The sequence below is a fragment of the Jaculus jaculus genome, chromosome 5 (genome assembly GCF_020740685.1).
Source record: "Jaculus jaculus isolate mJacJac1 chromosome 5, mJacJac1.mat.Y.cur, whole genome shotgun sequence".
NCBI classification, from domain to species: domain Eukaryota; kingdom Metazoa; phylum Chordata; class Mammalia; order Rodentia; family Dipodidae; genus Jaculus; species Jaculus jaculus.
Genome location: NC_059106.1, coordinates 103,295,139 through 103,308,578, shown reverse-complemented (window position 1 = coordinate 103,308,578; position 13,440 = coordinate 103,295,139). Strand labels below are relative to the sequence as shown.

The window sequence follows — 13,440 nt, the reverse complement described above, 5'->3', positions numbered from 1 at the left end:
CAACAACAAACAAAAAAAACACAACAAGGGAGTTGTGAAGATGGCTGTTTAAAAGCACTTGCTTGCAAAGTCTGGCAGCTTGAGTTTGATTCTGAGTACCCATGTAAAACCAGATGCACAAAGTGGCACATGCATCTGGAATTTGTTTGCAGGAGCAAGAAGCCCTGGTGCATCCATCCTCTCTTCTCCCCACCCCCAAATAAATATAAAATAATTATATTTTTTAAAAACCCTAGCTCCTCAAGGGTCAGTGACAGACTCCATCTCAAGGAAATAAGGCAGAATAGTGATAGAGAAGGACGCCTGACATCCTCCTTGGGCTTCTTCAGGCATGCATACAGGGTGAGTGCATACCATACACATACATACATAACACACAAAGAAAGCTGGGCGCTGAGGGAGGCAGAGATAGGACTGTTGAGATTTGTTGGCTAGCCAGGCTAGTAGAAAAACAGCAGCTCCAGGTCCAGTGACTTTGTCTCAAGGAAATATGGCAGAAAAACTATAGAGGAGGACACCAAGTGTCAATACTCCACCTTTTGGGATGGAGAGATGGCTCAGCAGTTAAAGTTGCTTGCTTGCAATGCTTGCTGCCCAGGTTTGATTTCCCAATACCAATGTAAGGCCAGATGCACAAGTGAGACATGTATTTGGAATTCTTTTATAGCTGCAAGAGGCCCTGGCACAACAATCTTCATATTCTCTCAGCCTGAAAGTAGATGGATAAAAATATTTTTAAAGGCAGGGGTGGGGGTGGGGAGGAAACTAGTCCCCTCTGGCCTCTGCATGCTTGCACATAGGCACATGCCTCTATTCAGGTTTAAATCTGGGTACTAACAACCAATCATGTCTATATTTTTCACAGTCACTTAAATGTCTGTATCTTCATTTACAAAATGGTGAGTGTTCAGTTACTGCCTCATGCAGCTGTTGAGAGGATTAGATGAAATTCAAGAGCATTACAGAGGCTGAGCAAACATTACTCGTTCAGTCAGTGGTATTGAGATTATAAAATTCTTCAAAACCAGGAATGGAGGAGCTTGGGAGATGGTTCAGTGGTTAAAGGTACTTGCTTGCAAAGCCTTCCAGACTAGGTTCAATTCCTCAGCAGTTATGCAAATCCAGAGGCAAATTTGCAGTGGCATAAGATCTTGGCATGCCCCCACACACACATAAACATATATTTTTTTAAGCCAGGCATGGGGCTATAGAGATCCCTCTATCAGTAAAGTGCTTGTCTTGCAAGCATGAGAACTTGAATTGGAGTCCCAGAAATGACATAAAAATGCTGGGCATAGTAACATTTGCTTGCAATCCCATCACTGGGAAAGTAGAGGCAGAGGGATTTCTGGGGCTCACTAGCCAGCCAGTTTAGTTTATTTGATGAGTTTTGGGTCAGAAAGACCCTGTCTCATAAAAGATGGTACCTAGACAATGACACTTGAAGTGGTCCTCTGCCCTCCACACACAGGCTCATACATGGGCACACATGAACACACACACACCGCCAGTGTGGGGTCATGAAGAGGTTGGAGAGTTTGAGCCCAGCTAAAGCTATGTAATGAGATGTCTCAAAAACAAAGCAAAAGTCTTCAGGAAAATGGTCTCTCCATCTAAATCAAAATCTTGTTATACTTCTAGAATATACTCTTCTCTGTAATTACTTTTGAAATAATTCTAAGTTAGATATGTGAGCTTTGTTATGGTCAAAGCCATGCAAATTTTGCTCCCTGCTGAGATTCCCAACAATCAAAAGGTGTTAACTGGATGTGTTGGTTTACACTCGTAATCCCAGCACTCAAGAAGCTGAGGCTGGATTACCATATGTTCCAGGCCATCCTGGACTACAGTGTGAGGCCATGTCTCAAATAAACAAAAAGATAACCCCCCCACACACACACACACACAATGTTAGTCTTGCTGCTTGAGACCAATTCTTGCCATATACCCCAGGTCGGCCTTAACATTCTGCCCTCCTGCCTCAGCCTCCAGAGTGCTGGGATTATAGGCCTGTATTACTATGCCTGGCTAGCAGAAACATGAATGTTTGCTCAACACATAAATATGAAACATCCATTTGTCCAGTGGTGTACCTAATATATGGCTTTTAAGAGTAAGGGGTTAAAAGCAGGGTGTGGTGGTGCAAGGTAGGAGGATCACCGTGAGTTCGAGACCACCCTGAGACTACATAGTGAATTCCAGGTCAGCTTGGGTTAGAGTGAGACCCTACCTCAAAAAACAAACAAACAAACAAAAAAGAGTAAGGGGTAAGCTTGGGGATCAGATGGGCCGTCTTTGAGGTCTACTACAAATCCCCATTATCAGCCTATGAGTCCATCAATATGCCAGAAATTCCAGCATTGGTGGCAAAAAAATAAAGGAAAAAGCCCACATAAGTCTAACTATAGTGGCTAGACTTGGGGGAGCCTAGAGTTGTGATGAGTGTATACAAATAGGCCCATTAAAAGGCCTTGTATGGGGGCTGGAAAGATGGCTTAGCGCTTGCCTGTGAAACCTAAGGACCCTGGTTTGAAGCTCAATTCCCCAGATGCAGAAGGGGGTGCATGCGTCTGGAGTTTCTCTGCCTATCTGTTGCTCTCAAATAAATAAATAAATAAACCAAAAAACAAAAAAAAACCAAAAAAAAAAAAAAAAAAAAACAAAGACCTTGTATTGGAAGCTAGGAAGCTGAAGGATGTGACTTCCCAGGTACAGCTGGCCCTAACCACACCCTCCTCTACAGGTCACCAGTGCATCAGGGGAGAAAGCGCAAAAGGCAAGCCACAACACAGAGCCAGGAGGCAGTGGGAGGATTTTACTAAGCATACAACACACACTTCCCCAGAACACCATGAATACAGGCACCCCCTCTAGCCATCTGGCCCCAGCAATGCTTCCTGCTCTTTTACCCACTTGGGGTTCTCCTCAGTAGGGAGGGCTGGACTGACAGTGTTATGAATGGGACTGCAGGGATTAGGGGACTCAGGGTTGCCATCAGGACTGGACACAGATTCATGATCATCAGGGTTGGATATAAGGTCAGGGTCAACATTGTGACCAGGCTTAGGGTCAGAAGATTCAATAAGATTAGGGTTGGGGATGGATCCCAAGCCAGAGTGGGTTTGGGAGCTGGGATCAGGGAGTGAAGTAAGCACAGAACCAGGCTCGGGACTGGGAGCAGGGCCAGAGCTAAGCCCCAGGCCAGATCCCAGTACAGAAACCGCATCAGGACCCAGTAATGAGATCTGTGCTGGTCTCAACATAGATGCAGAACTCAAGCCAGGCCCTAGGCCCAGGCCAGCTACTGCTGCTGCTGCAGCTGCAGCTGCCCCCTCATGCACCCGCTTATGCTTGGTGAGGCTCGAGGCTTGACCAAAAGCCTTGCCACAAAGCTGGCAGCGGTAGGGGCGCTCACCAGAATGCACATGGAGGTGTTGCAAAAGTGCTGAGCTCTGCCCAAAGGCTTTAGAGCAGTGCGGGCAAGCGTAGGGTCGCTCCCCAGTGTGGATGCGTAGGTGGTGTTGCAGATTGGAGCTCTGCCCAAAGGCCTTGCCACAGTGGGGGCAGCGGTAGGGCCGCTCAGCAGTGTGGGTGCGCTGATGCTGCAGTAATGCCGAGCTCTGCCCGAAGGCCTTGCCGCACTGCGGGCACGGGTAAGGCCGCTCGCCTGTATGCGTGCGCAGATGTTTCAGCAGTGCAGATCCCTGCCCAAAGCCCTTGGCACACACTGGGCACTTGTGGGGTCGAGGGCCACCGTGCGTGCGCAGGTGCTGTGCCAGCAATGAGCCATGGCCGAATGCCTTGCCGCACACTGGGCAGTGGTGTGGCTTCTCGCCACTGTGGCTGCTGCGGTGTTTGAGCAGTGTGGAGCGCCAGCCAAAAGCTTTGCCGCAGGCCGCACATTGGTAGGGTCGTGCACCTGTGTGGATGCCACGATGCTGTGCCAATGTGGCACCATGGCTGAAGGACTTGCCACAATCAGGGCAGCGGTAGGGCTTCTCACCGCTGTGGGTACGGCGGTGTTGGCTCAACCCAGAGCTTCGGCGGAAGGCTCGCCCACAATCGGGGCAGGAGAAGGGCCGGGGTGGACTGGCTGGGGCAGCAGGGAGCACTGCGGGGCTGGTGGCCAAGACCTCAGGGGTGGCAGTGAGAGCAGACGCAAGCGGGTCCACCCCTTCTGGAGCAGGCGAGCTGACAGCTGTGTCACTGTCAGGATTGAGAACCAGAGGCACAGGACCAATGACATCCGGATCGAGGTCAAAACTTGAAGACACGGGGTCTAAATCTTGGGAATCCAAATCTGGGTTCTCCAACATGGATGGTGGAGGATCGGTACCTGGGTCTAGATCTTCATAGCTGGGGTCTTCAGAGACAGTGTTGAGGTCCTCAGGATCAGGTTCTGTGTCTTCAGAAATGGGGTGGGCATCCTTGGGACTGGGATTCAGGTCCCCGGAGTCAGAATCCCGATCTTCATAAACGGGCCTCAGACCCTTGTGGCCCGGGTTTCTGACCAGGACAGAGCGTCTCATCCTGGGAGTGGAACAGCTAATGGCTTCAGGGACAGCATCTGCAGGGTGAAGATAGAACGTGGTGGAGAGGCTCTGGGGAACAGATGTTCTTTTCTGGAGCCTGGGGCAGGAATGGAAGAAGAGAACTTCTGACTACATCCCAGCCAGGACTTGGAGTAGAAGTGCCCTTGTGCGATAAAGTAGATCCTACTCCTTTCAGCTCTGAACCTGGACTGACATCATAGGACCCCTAAACTACAGGTCAGCAGTGTTCATCTCTGTCCAACCTAAACTCTTATGGTAGGGAGCCTTGGTCTTGTGGAAGACCCACAACTTCCCTTCTGGGGTAGAAGGTGGGTGCATAGGCAGGGTTCTTTTGCTACTCCTAAACATATAGCCTGAATTCCTGTCTTACTGTGGGAGGTGGTAGATTTGGGGATCTCTGGGGAACTTATGCCTGGGGGGTTAGGGGGCATAAGACTGGGAGGTAAATGACATCTGGCATCCTTCCAGTGTCACTATAGGGAGGACATCAGTTTGCCTTCTGAAGAGACAACTGAATTTCAGATCTCACTGCTGAATGGGATATATCCTCTCCTAGAAAGAAGATGTGGGGCTGGAGAGATGGCTTAGCGATTAAGCACTTGCCTGTGAAGCCTAAGGACCCCGGTTCAAGGCTCGATTCTCCAGGTCCCACGTTAGCCAGATGTACAAGGGGGCGCACGCATCTGGAGTTCGTTTGCAGTGGCTGGAGGCCCTGGCGTGCCCATTCTCTCTCTTTCTCTCTCTCTCTCGGCCTCTTTCTCTATGTCTGTGACTCTCAAAAAATAAAATAAAATAAAATAATAAAAAAAGATGTGTTTCCTTTAAAAAAAATTTTTTCAATTTATTTTTGGGCAGCGAGAGAGAGAGGGAAAGACAGAGAGAGAGGGAGGGAGGAGAGGGCCTGTGTGTATGAGCACACCAGGGCCTCTTGCTGTTGCAAACAAACTCCAGATACATATGCCACTTTTTGCATCTAGGTATACTGGGGGAGCTGAACTCAGATGGTCAGTCTTTGTAAGCCAGTGTCTTTAACCACTCAGCCATCTCTGCAGCCCAGCCCCAATGTCTGTTTCCTAAATTAGAGTAATGGTAGGAAAAAATCAAGAGATGGCAATGGTGGCATATGCTTGTAATCCTAGCATTTATGAGGGTGAGATAAGAGGATCCTGAGTTGGAGGCCAGCCTGGGCTATACAGAGCTCCAGACCAGCCTGCATTACTATGCAAAACCCTGTCTCAAAAAAAAAAAAAAAAAAACTCTTGCACTCCTGAGAGAGCTGAAGAAATGGCTCAGAGAGCTAGGTGTGGTGGTACATGCCTTTAATCCCAGCCTTGAGAGGCAAAGGTAGGAGAGTTTGAGGCCAGCTTATGCTACAAAGTGAGTTCCAGGTCAGCCTGAGCTAGAGTGAAATCCTACCTCAAAAGAGAGAGCTAGCTAGTTCAGTTGGTAAGATAGTCAGCATGTGAGCATGAATACCTTAGTTGGGATTCCCAGCTCGTACATTAAAACCTGTCATGGTGGTAATCTGCCTATAATCTCAGTGCTGGGAAGAGACAGGCTGATCTGTAAGGCTCACTAGTTAGCTAGTCTAGCTGAATTAGTTAGTTTTAGGGTCAATGAAAGACCACTGCAAAAATAAGGTGGAAGGGCTGGGGAGCTCAGACGTTTAAAAAAGCACTTGCTTGGGCTTAGTGGTTAAGGCATTTGTTTGTGAAGCCAAAGGACCCAGGTTCAGTTTCCTAGGACCCACATAAACCAGATGCACAAGGGGCACATGCATCTGGAGTTCATTTGCAGTGGCTAGAGGCCCTGGCATGCCCATTGCCTCTGTTCTATCTTGCTCTGCTTCCAAATAAATAAATAAAATTTATCTTAAAAAACACTTGCTTGCAAATCCTGGGTTCAGTTTCCCAGTACCCACAAAACCTAGAAGCAAAAAGTGGTACAAATATCTGGCACTCATTTGCAGCATAGACCCTGGAGCTCCTATACACACACACACACAAAGATTTTTAAAAAATAAGTTGGAGCCGGGTGTGGTGGGGCACGCCTTTAATCTCAGCACTTGGGAGGCAAAGGCAAGTGGATGGCTGTGAATTTGAGGCTACACGGAGATTACATAGTGAATTCCAGGTCAGCCTGGGCTAGAGTGAGACCCTACCTCGAAAAACAAAAACAAAAAAAGATGGAGAGGGCTGGAGGGATGGCTTAGTGGTTAAGGCGTTTGCCTGCAAAGCCAAAGGACCCAGATTTGATTCCCCAGGACCCACATTAGCCAGATGCACAAGGGGATGCAAGCATCTGGAGTTCAGTTGCAGTGGCTGGAAACCCTGGTACACCCACTCTCTCTCTAGACAGAGACAGACGTCTCTCCCTCTTTCTCTGTCAAATACATAAATAAAAAAAATAAATTTTTAAAAAAATAAGGTGGAGAATAATTGAGGAAGACACCCAATATCCACCTCTGGCCTCCACACACAAGCACATACACAAAAACAAGGGCACACACATTTGCAGATCAATGTGGTGCATACCTGTAATCCCAGCACTTGGGAGGTTGTGGCAGGAAGATCAGGAGCTTGCAGCCAGCCTGGGCAACATAAGAGTTCAAGGCTAACCTATGCTATTGAACAACACGCTGTCTACAAAAGAAAGGGGGGCACAGAATTTCTTCTTGTGGGCAAGGGGTTACAAGGAGATCCTTGGACTCCATAGCCAGGAAGATGCAGACAGTGGTAAAGGATATGTTTCTCAGTTGGCTAGATGATTGGGAATTCTAACTAGAGATGGAAGGCAAGTGAAAATAATTGGAGACCATCTTGGGTTACTGGGGTGAGGGGATATACTGGGAAGAGGAGAGTTCTGAGCCACTTGGGGGGTATGGGGACTGTTGTTAGCATACTTGTGTTCCCTCCCCAGAATTCTAAAATTAATCCCATGGCTGGGGTAGGGAAATGGGGAGATGGAGCAACATAGTCCTATCCTGTAGAGGTTGGAGCAGGGGGAGTACCTTGTTGGGGTGGGTTCCTGGAAGGTAGGGGAACCAGTCTTATAGCTCGGAGGGTGTAAACCAAGGGGAATGAGTTCTCAAATAGCTCCTAATCCAGAGCACATAGTTGCAAGATGGGGACATGAAAATACTTGGGAGGTAACCTTCTGATAGCGTCTGCAGGAATTAGCTTCCTGAATTCCCAGTTCTCAACTGGAAAATTGGAAAAGAAAGCACTGGAGTCCCTCCTGAGGTCCTGAGGGAGGAGGGGGGCAGGTGTACTTCTAAATCACCTCTTGGAGAGGGGCTTCTAGAACGCCAACCCCAAGACTGGAGGGGGATGGGTCCTTTTCTGAGGACCTAGAGGTAGCAGGACCTCCTGTTCCACTGAAGAAAAGGCTTTCTGAGTCAGGAGAACAATACCCCAGGCTCGTTATAGTTTCCAAGAAGGAAGGAGGCCTCCTGGATCGCTTCCTAACGAGGAAGGGCATCCTAAGCTCCGAACCCCAGATCTAGCAGGCCTATCCCCGCCCCTCGCGATCGCAAGCTTGACTTACAGCACCCACACACACCCACACCCCCGGGACAGCGAGTTGAGAGCACTAGGCTAGTGCACTTTCGGGGGACCTGCCACGGCGCCCGCCATCTCACTCACTCCATGTCCGGCACAGAAGGCGCGCGGTGCGGGTAGTAAATAGAAGTCGCCCCGGGGCCGCTCCCTGCACCTGGGGGGAGCCATTCCCCGGGCTAGTCTCCTCCTCAAATCCAGCCCGATCCGCTCTCGGGGAACACTCACCCGAAGCCCCTCGCCCCTGCCCGGCCCGCTGCACCCCGGCCAGCTGCCGGAGCCCCAGGCCCACAGGAAACCCCCCGCCCACCAGCCCCGCCGGCGGCCCCCACGGCCCAGCGGCCCCGCCAGGCGCTCCTCGGGAGCGAGAGGGGCCGGCCGAGGGCCGCAGCAGGAGCTGCTGGGACTTGTAGTTCGCTCGTGCCCTCCGCGGCCCGCACCAACGCTTCCCCCGCCCCCCGCCCGCCGCCCGCCGCCCGCCGCCTTTGTCCCGGCCCGGCCACTCCAGACCTCGTGCGCTGCGCTTTTGTCCTACCCCGCCCGCGCCGCCCTGGCCTGATACCTCAGTGCGCCGCGGATCTGGCCCTGCTCTAGTCTTGTTCGTCTCCATCTTTTTCTTTCTTAGTCTCCATCTCTATACCTCTGCTCCTTTCTAGGTCCCATTCTGTGCCCTGCCTCTGCATCTCTTTTTCCTCTATTTCTCCTGTCAGTCCCCATCTCTCCATTTCTGTTCCCTCCTGTGACTCTCTCTGTCTCTGCCTCTCCATCTCGTTTTCTTTCTCTTGCAATCTCTGTCTTAGCCTTTTTCCTATGTCCTTGTCTTGGTTCAAACAATAAGCATGTGCAGCTAGTGTGCACATAAGCTTAGCAGAGCCTTTGAGAAAATCTAGCTTAAAATTTTATCTATCTTTGCTTCTGTCAGCATTTCTTAAAAAACAACTTTGGTGGGTTGAGGATTTAGCTCAATGGTAGAACACCTGCTTAGCAAGAACAATCTTTGCTCTGGGTTCTATTTCCAACACTACAAAAATAAAGGCCAGCCGTGGTGGCACACCTTAGAACCAGGACTCACAGGAGGATGACGAAGGAGGGTCACAGTGAGTTCAAGGCCAGCCTGAGACTATACAGTGAATTCCAGGTCAGCTTTGGCTAGAGCAAGACCCTACCTCAAAAAATAAAAATAAATAAATAAATAAATAATGAAATAAAATACATGAATAAAAATAAATAAAAAATTTAAAAGCGTGAAAAACGAATCCTTCACAATTTTTGGGTAGCACCTCTCTCTCCCTCAAAGAAGCAAAGTTTAGACTATAGTGTTTTTAGCCTCCTACCCAGATGTCAAATCGTTGTTGTCTCCATGGAAACTCCAGGAGCCCGACTTGAGTGCCATTTTCTGGACTCCTTAGGTGCAACTGAGGAAAGCTCCTGGCCGACTTTACCTAGAGGTACAATTCCCCCACAGGAGAAGGGGCGAAAAAAAAAGTGGGCTGCAGAGATGGCTTAGAGGTTTGACTCCCCAGATTCCAAGTTAGCCATATGCACAAAGGTGAGGCAAGTGCAAGGTCGCACATGCCCACTAGGTGGCGCAAGCATAAATTGCTATGGCTGAGACCCTGGTAGGGCAATTCTCTTTCTCTCTCTCTTAAAAAAAAAAAAAAGCAGCATTCTCTGGCAATTGGCCCACAATATTCTTTAGTAAACATAAACAGTGGCTACACAGTGTAAACAAATGATCACACAAGGCCACCTGTGGCCATATCTAAACCAAAATAGACACAGCTGGGACAGGCTGCAGCGGTAAAAACGAGCACACCTTCTCCCTACAACTTTACTGTCTGGCAGCATTCTACTCCCACCCTTTCCACCTCTGAGATGAAAATGGCTGAAGACCTGATGCCATATTTCAGAACCACTTCTACTCTCCCTAAAACCAGCCAGCACCAGTCCACATCCTCTAAGAAGTCTCTCAACTGCCTTTTCTACAAGACGGAATATGGTCTATCTCATTAAAAACTCTGAAGTTGGAGAACCTTTTTGTACTTTTTTTTTTTGAAACAGGGTCTCAATATAGAACACGCTGATCGGGAACTCACTCTGTAGCGCAGGTTGGCATCAGACTCATGGCAATCCTCATAGTTTAGCCTCTTGAGTGCTGGGATTAAAGGTGTGAGTCACCACACCTCCCTCCCTCCCTCCCTCCCTCTCTCTCTCTCTCTCTCTCTCTCTCTCTCTCTTTCTTTCTTTCTTTCTTTCTTTTCTTTCCTTCCTTCCTTCCTTCTTTCTTTCTTTCGAGAGTCTCATGTAGCCTAGACTGGCTCCCAATTTACTATGTAGTCAAGGATGAACTTCTAATCCTCCATCACTCAAAGCTGGAATGACCTGTGTGAACCCACCATACCTGGTTTATAAGGGATCTAACCCAGGGCCTCATGCATACTAGGCTAGTGCTCCATCAACTGAGCTACATCCCCAGCACTGTTTTGCTTTTTTTCTTTTAGTCTTTTATTTTACATTGTTTACTTGAGAGAGAGAAAGAAAGAGGCTGATGGGGATGGTGGGGGGGGGGGGGTTGCAGAAGAATGGCCCTGTCAGGGCCTCCAGCCACTGCAAACGAACTCCGGAGACATGTGCTCCCTTGTGTATCTGGCTTACGTGGGTACTGAGGAATCAAACTGAGGTCCTTAGGCTTCACAGGCCTTAACTGCTAAGCCATCTCTCCAGCCTTGTTTTGCTTTTTGAGGTAAGTTCTTGCTATGAAGCCTTGGCTAGCCTGGGACTTTATATGTAGCCCAGGCTTGCCTCCAACTTGTGGCAATTCTCTGCCTCTCAAGTGCTAGAATTACAGGCATGCACCACCATGCTCTGCCTAATGTCTTTTCTTCTCCTGGGATTGAGAGTTACACAGGCTCATTCTGCCTTCTTCCCCAAGTGTTCAGATAAACCTGAAAATGAGGCTAAGCTACACCAATACACAGATGTGTGAGAGAAAACAAACAATAGGCATGGTAGTTCATGCCACTGATAGGATTTCAGGCAGCTAGTTAAGGATACAGGACTCAAAAGTACAAGATTCCTACATACAGGAAGAAGAAGATTGCCAAGTTGTTAGGGGAGGACCTTGAGTCAGCAATCTTGCTCTGTGCCCTTGGCTACAGTGTTGCTACTCCTTGGCAACAGTTTTGTTTTTTTTTGTTTTTGTTTTTGTTTTTGTCTTTGGAAATGGAACAGTTAAAGTGAATGTTAGGACAGAAACAGCAAAGTTGGGACCGCTAGAGAAGAATACTAGGGCTTGTGGTTGTATATAAAATAGTCACATATAAGAAAGAACAGGGCCCTGGGGAAAACAACAAAGCCAGTCTCAGCAGCTCTAGCTGGCCCCCATAAAGTTCCCCTTTGTTTTCCACCCTGGATTCTGTTTTTCCTCTCTCTTACAAAGCTTGCAGGTATACCCTGAATCCCCTCCTCTTCCCCCCACACACAACTATCCTAGTCATTAAGGCAGCTTCCAGATTAAAAACCACATAGACATCTACTGAGGTTTAATGATTGGGCTAGAACTATACTTCTCCATATCTCAGTCCAGTAATTTTATTTATTTTTTATTATTTTTTTTTTTTTTTGGTTTTTCGAGGTAGGGTCTCACTCTGGTCCAGGCTGACCTGGAATTAACTCTGTAGTCTCAGTCAGTCCAGTAATTTTAAAGGTCAACTTATTTCCCTAACCAAAAAGTTTTATAAATCCCTAAATAATAGTCACCCAGTGGCCACTTGTTTAGGTCCTCTCCCTGATAAGACAAGGAGCTTTATTCTTTTGCTTCTCAATAAACTTAATATAATATTTTTCTCTAGGCTTGCTTTCTTGCTGCAATGTTTCTCCTCTTAAATCGATTTTTCATTGTCCATGAGATTCATTTTTATTTTGCTTTGCAGCATTGTCTTACTCTAGCTAGCTGACTGGAAACTCACTCTGTAGACCTGGCTAGCCTCAGGTTCACAAAGATCCTCCTACTTTAGCCTCCCAAGTACTGGAATTAAAGAAGTGCACTACCATGCCCAGCAGAGAGTCATTGTTTGAGATTTATGAGACAAAGAACCCAGAGCCACTAATTCAGCCTGAACTTTGGTGACCTTTGGGAGTCTGGCACCCTAGTTCCTTAATTAATTAAGGTCACCGAAGGGACATTTTTGGCTCTATCAATTTTAGAGACACTTGTTACATTATGTCTGTAACTTCAGCACTTAAGAGGTAAAGTTAGGGGCTGGAGAGATGGCTTAGCGGTTAAGCGCTTGCCTGTGAGGCCTAGGGACCCCAGTTCGAGGCTCACTTCCCCAGGTCCCACGTTAGCCAGATGCACAAGGGGGCGCACGCGTCTGGAGTTCGTTTGCAGAGGCTGGAAGCCCTGGCGCGCCCATTCTCTCTCTCCCTCTATCTGTCTTTCCCTCTGTGTTTGTCGCTCTCAAATAAATAAATAAATTTAAAAAAAAAAAAAAAGAGGTAAAGTTAGGCTAAACTGGGCTTGAGGGACTTTGAAAAAAAAATATCAGGAGGACTTCCAGTTAAGATGACTGTATAGGAACCACACCAAAATATCCTAGGGGAGAAAAAGAAAAAAACAAAACCAGCAAAATACACTCTTCTACTAAAAAGTGAATTGTATAAGAAATTATCAGCTGTAGCACAGAAGTAGGAGAGATTCAGAGTGTCTAAAGACCCCAGAAGCAGGCAAAAGCAGCTCCAACAGCAAGGGTACCAGGTCCATATGGCCAAAGCCCCAAGGCTCCGCCTGAGCTGCAGAAAAAGCCAGATGAGGGGATTCTCCATTCACACTGGCCTCCTCACAAACTCAAGAAAAGTGAAGGGAGGATGGCAGGGACCAACAGAGCAGCTCATGAGGAAGAGGATGGTGGGACCAGTGGGAGAAGTTCAGCCACCATCCACAGCCTCCCCTCCCCCACCACCAGCACAAGCACCAGCAAGCCGCAGAGACCTGGGGAAGAGAGCTCACCTACACAGCACCCAGCACAGGCGGTCAGAGCAGCAACCCAGCTACCCAGCCTGCCTAGCCGGGCCCACAGTGAAGCAAAGAGGGACCCAAGCAGGCACACAGCATAATTGAGACCAAAGCTATTTCAAAAGGTAACTGGGATTACACCAGGTCAGTAACCACCAAATATGTCTTGTATATAAGGTTGAATCAGAAGTTCTAATTACAACTTGTGTGTCAGGGAAAATTATATGTTAAATCTGATGGATAGTCAGATTTGTCATTCATTTTTTTATTTTTTTATTATTTTTTTAAATTTTTATTAACATTTTCCATGATTATA

General features: G+C 48.0%; 1 protein-coding gene across 7 annotated transcripts; it reads right to left on the bottom strand.

Moving 5' to 3' along the window:
- Positions 1-2,795: 2,795 nt before the first annotated feature.
- On the bottom strand, positions 2,796-8,927 carry Znf358 (zinc finger protein 358). Of its 7 annotated transcripts, XM_045150440.1 has the most exons (3): positions 8,198-8,332; positions 7,088-7,143; positions 2,796-4,629 (listed from the first exon to the last, which is right to left on the bottom strand). In XM_045150440.1, exons 1-3 carry the CDS (start codon positions 8,279-8,281, stop codon positions 2,871-2,873), a joined length of 1,899 nt encoding a protein of 632 aa, XP_045006375.1. In that variant the 5' UTR covers positions 8,282-8,332; the 3' UTR covers positions 2,796-2,870. The 7 variants fall into 7 exon arrangements, with proteins under 7 accessions (XP_045006375.1, XP_045006381.1, XP_004661794.1 ...); XM_045150446.1 differs by lacking the exons at positions 7,088-7,143; positions 8,198-8,332 and adding an exon at positions 8,673-8,927 and having other exon boundaries at positions 2,796-4,567; XM_004661737.2 differs by lacking the exons at positions 7,088-7,143; positions 8,198-8,332 and adding an exon at positions 8,339-8,406 and having other exon boundaries at positions 2,796-4,567.
- Between the last annotated feature and the right edge of the window lie 4,513 nt (positions 8,928-13,440).

What these genes read in the sequence shown, in the direction of transcription:
- Znf358 (XM_045150440.1), bottom strand. Translation starts at nt 8,281, where the DNA reads ATGGCTCCCCCCAGGTGCAGGGAGCGGCCCCGGGGCGACTTCTATTTA. An exon ending in CCTTCTGTGCCGGACATGGA is followed by an intron (nt 7,144 to 8,197) that starts GTGAGTGAGATG and finishes TATGTTGCCCAG; the next exon opens with GCTGGCTGCAAGCTCCTGAT. An exon ending in CCCAAGTGCTGGGATTACAG is followed by an intron (nt 4,630 to 7,087) that starts GTATGCACCACA and finishes TTCCTGCCCCAG; the next exon opens with GCTCCAGAAAAGAACATCTG.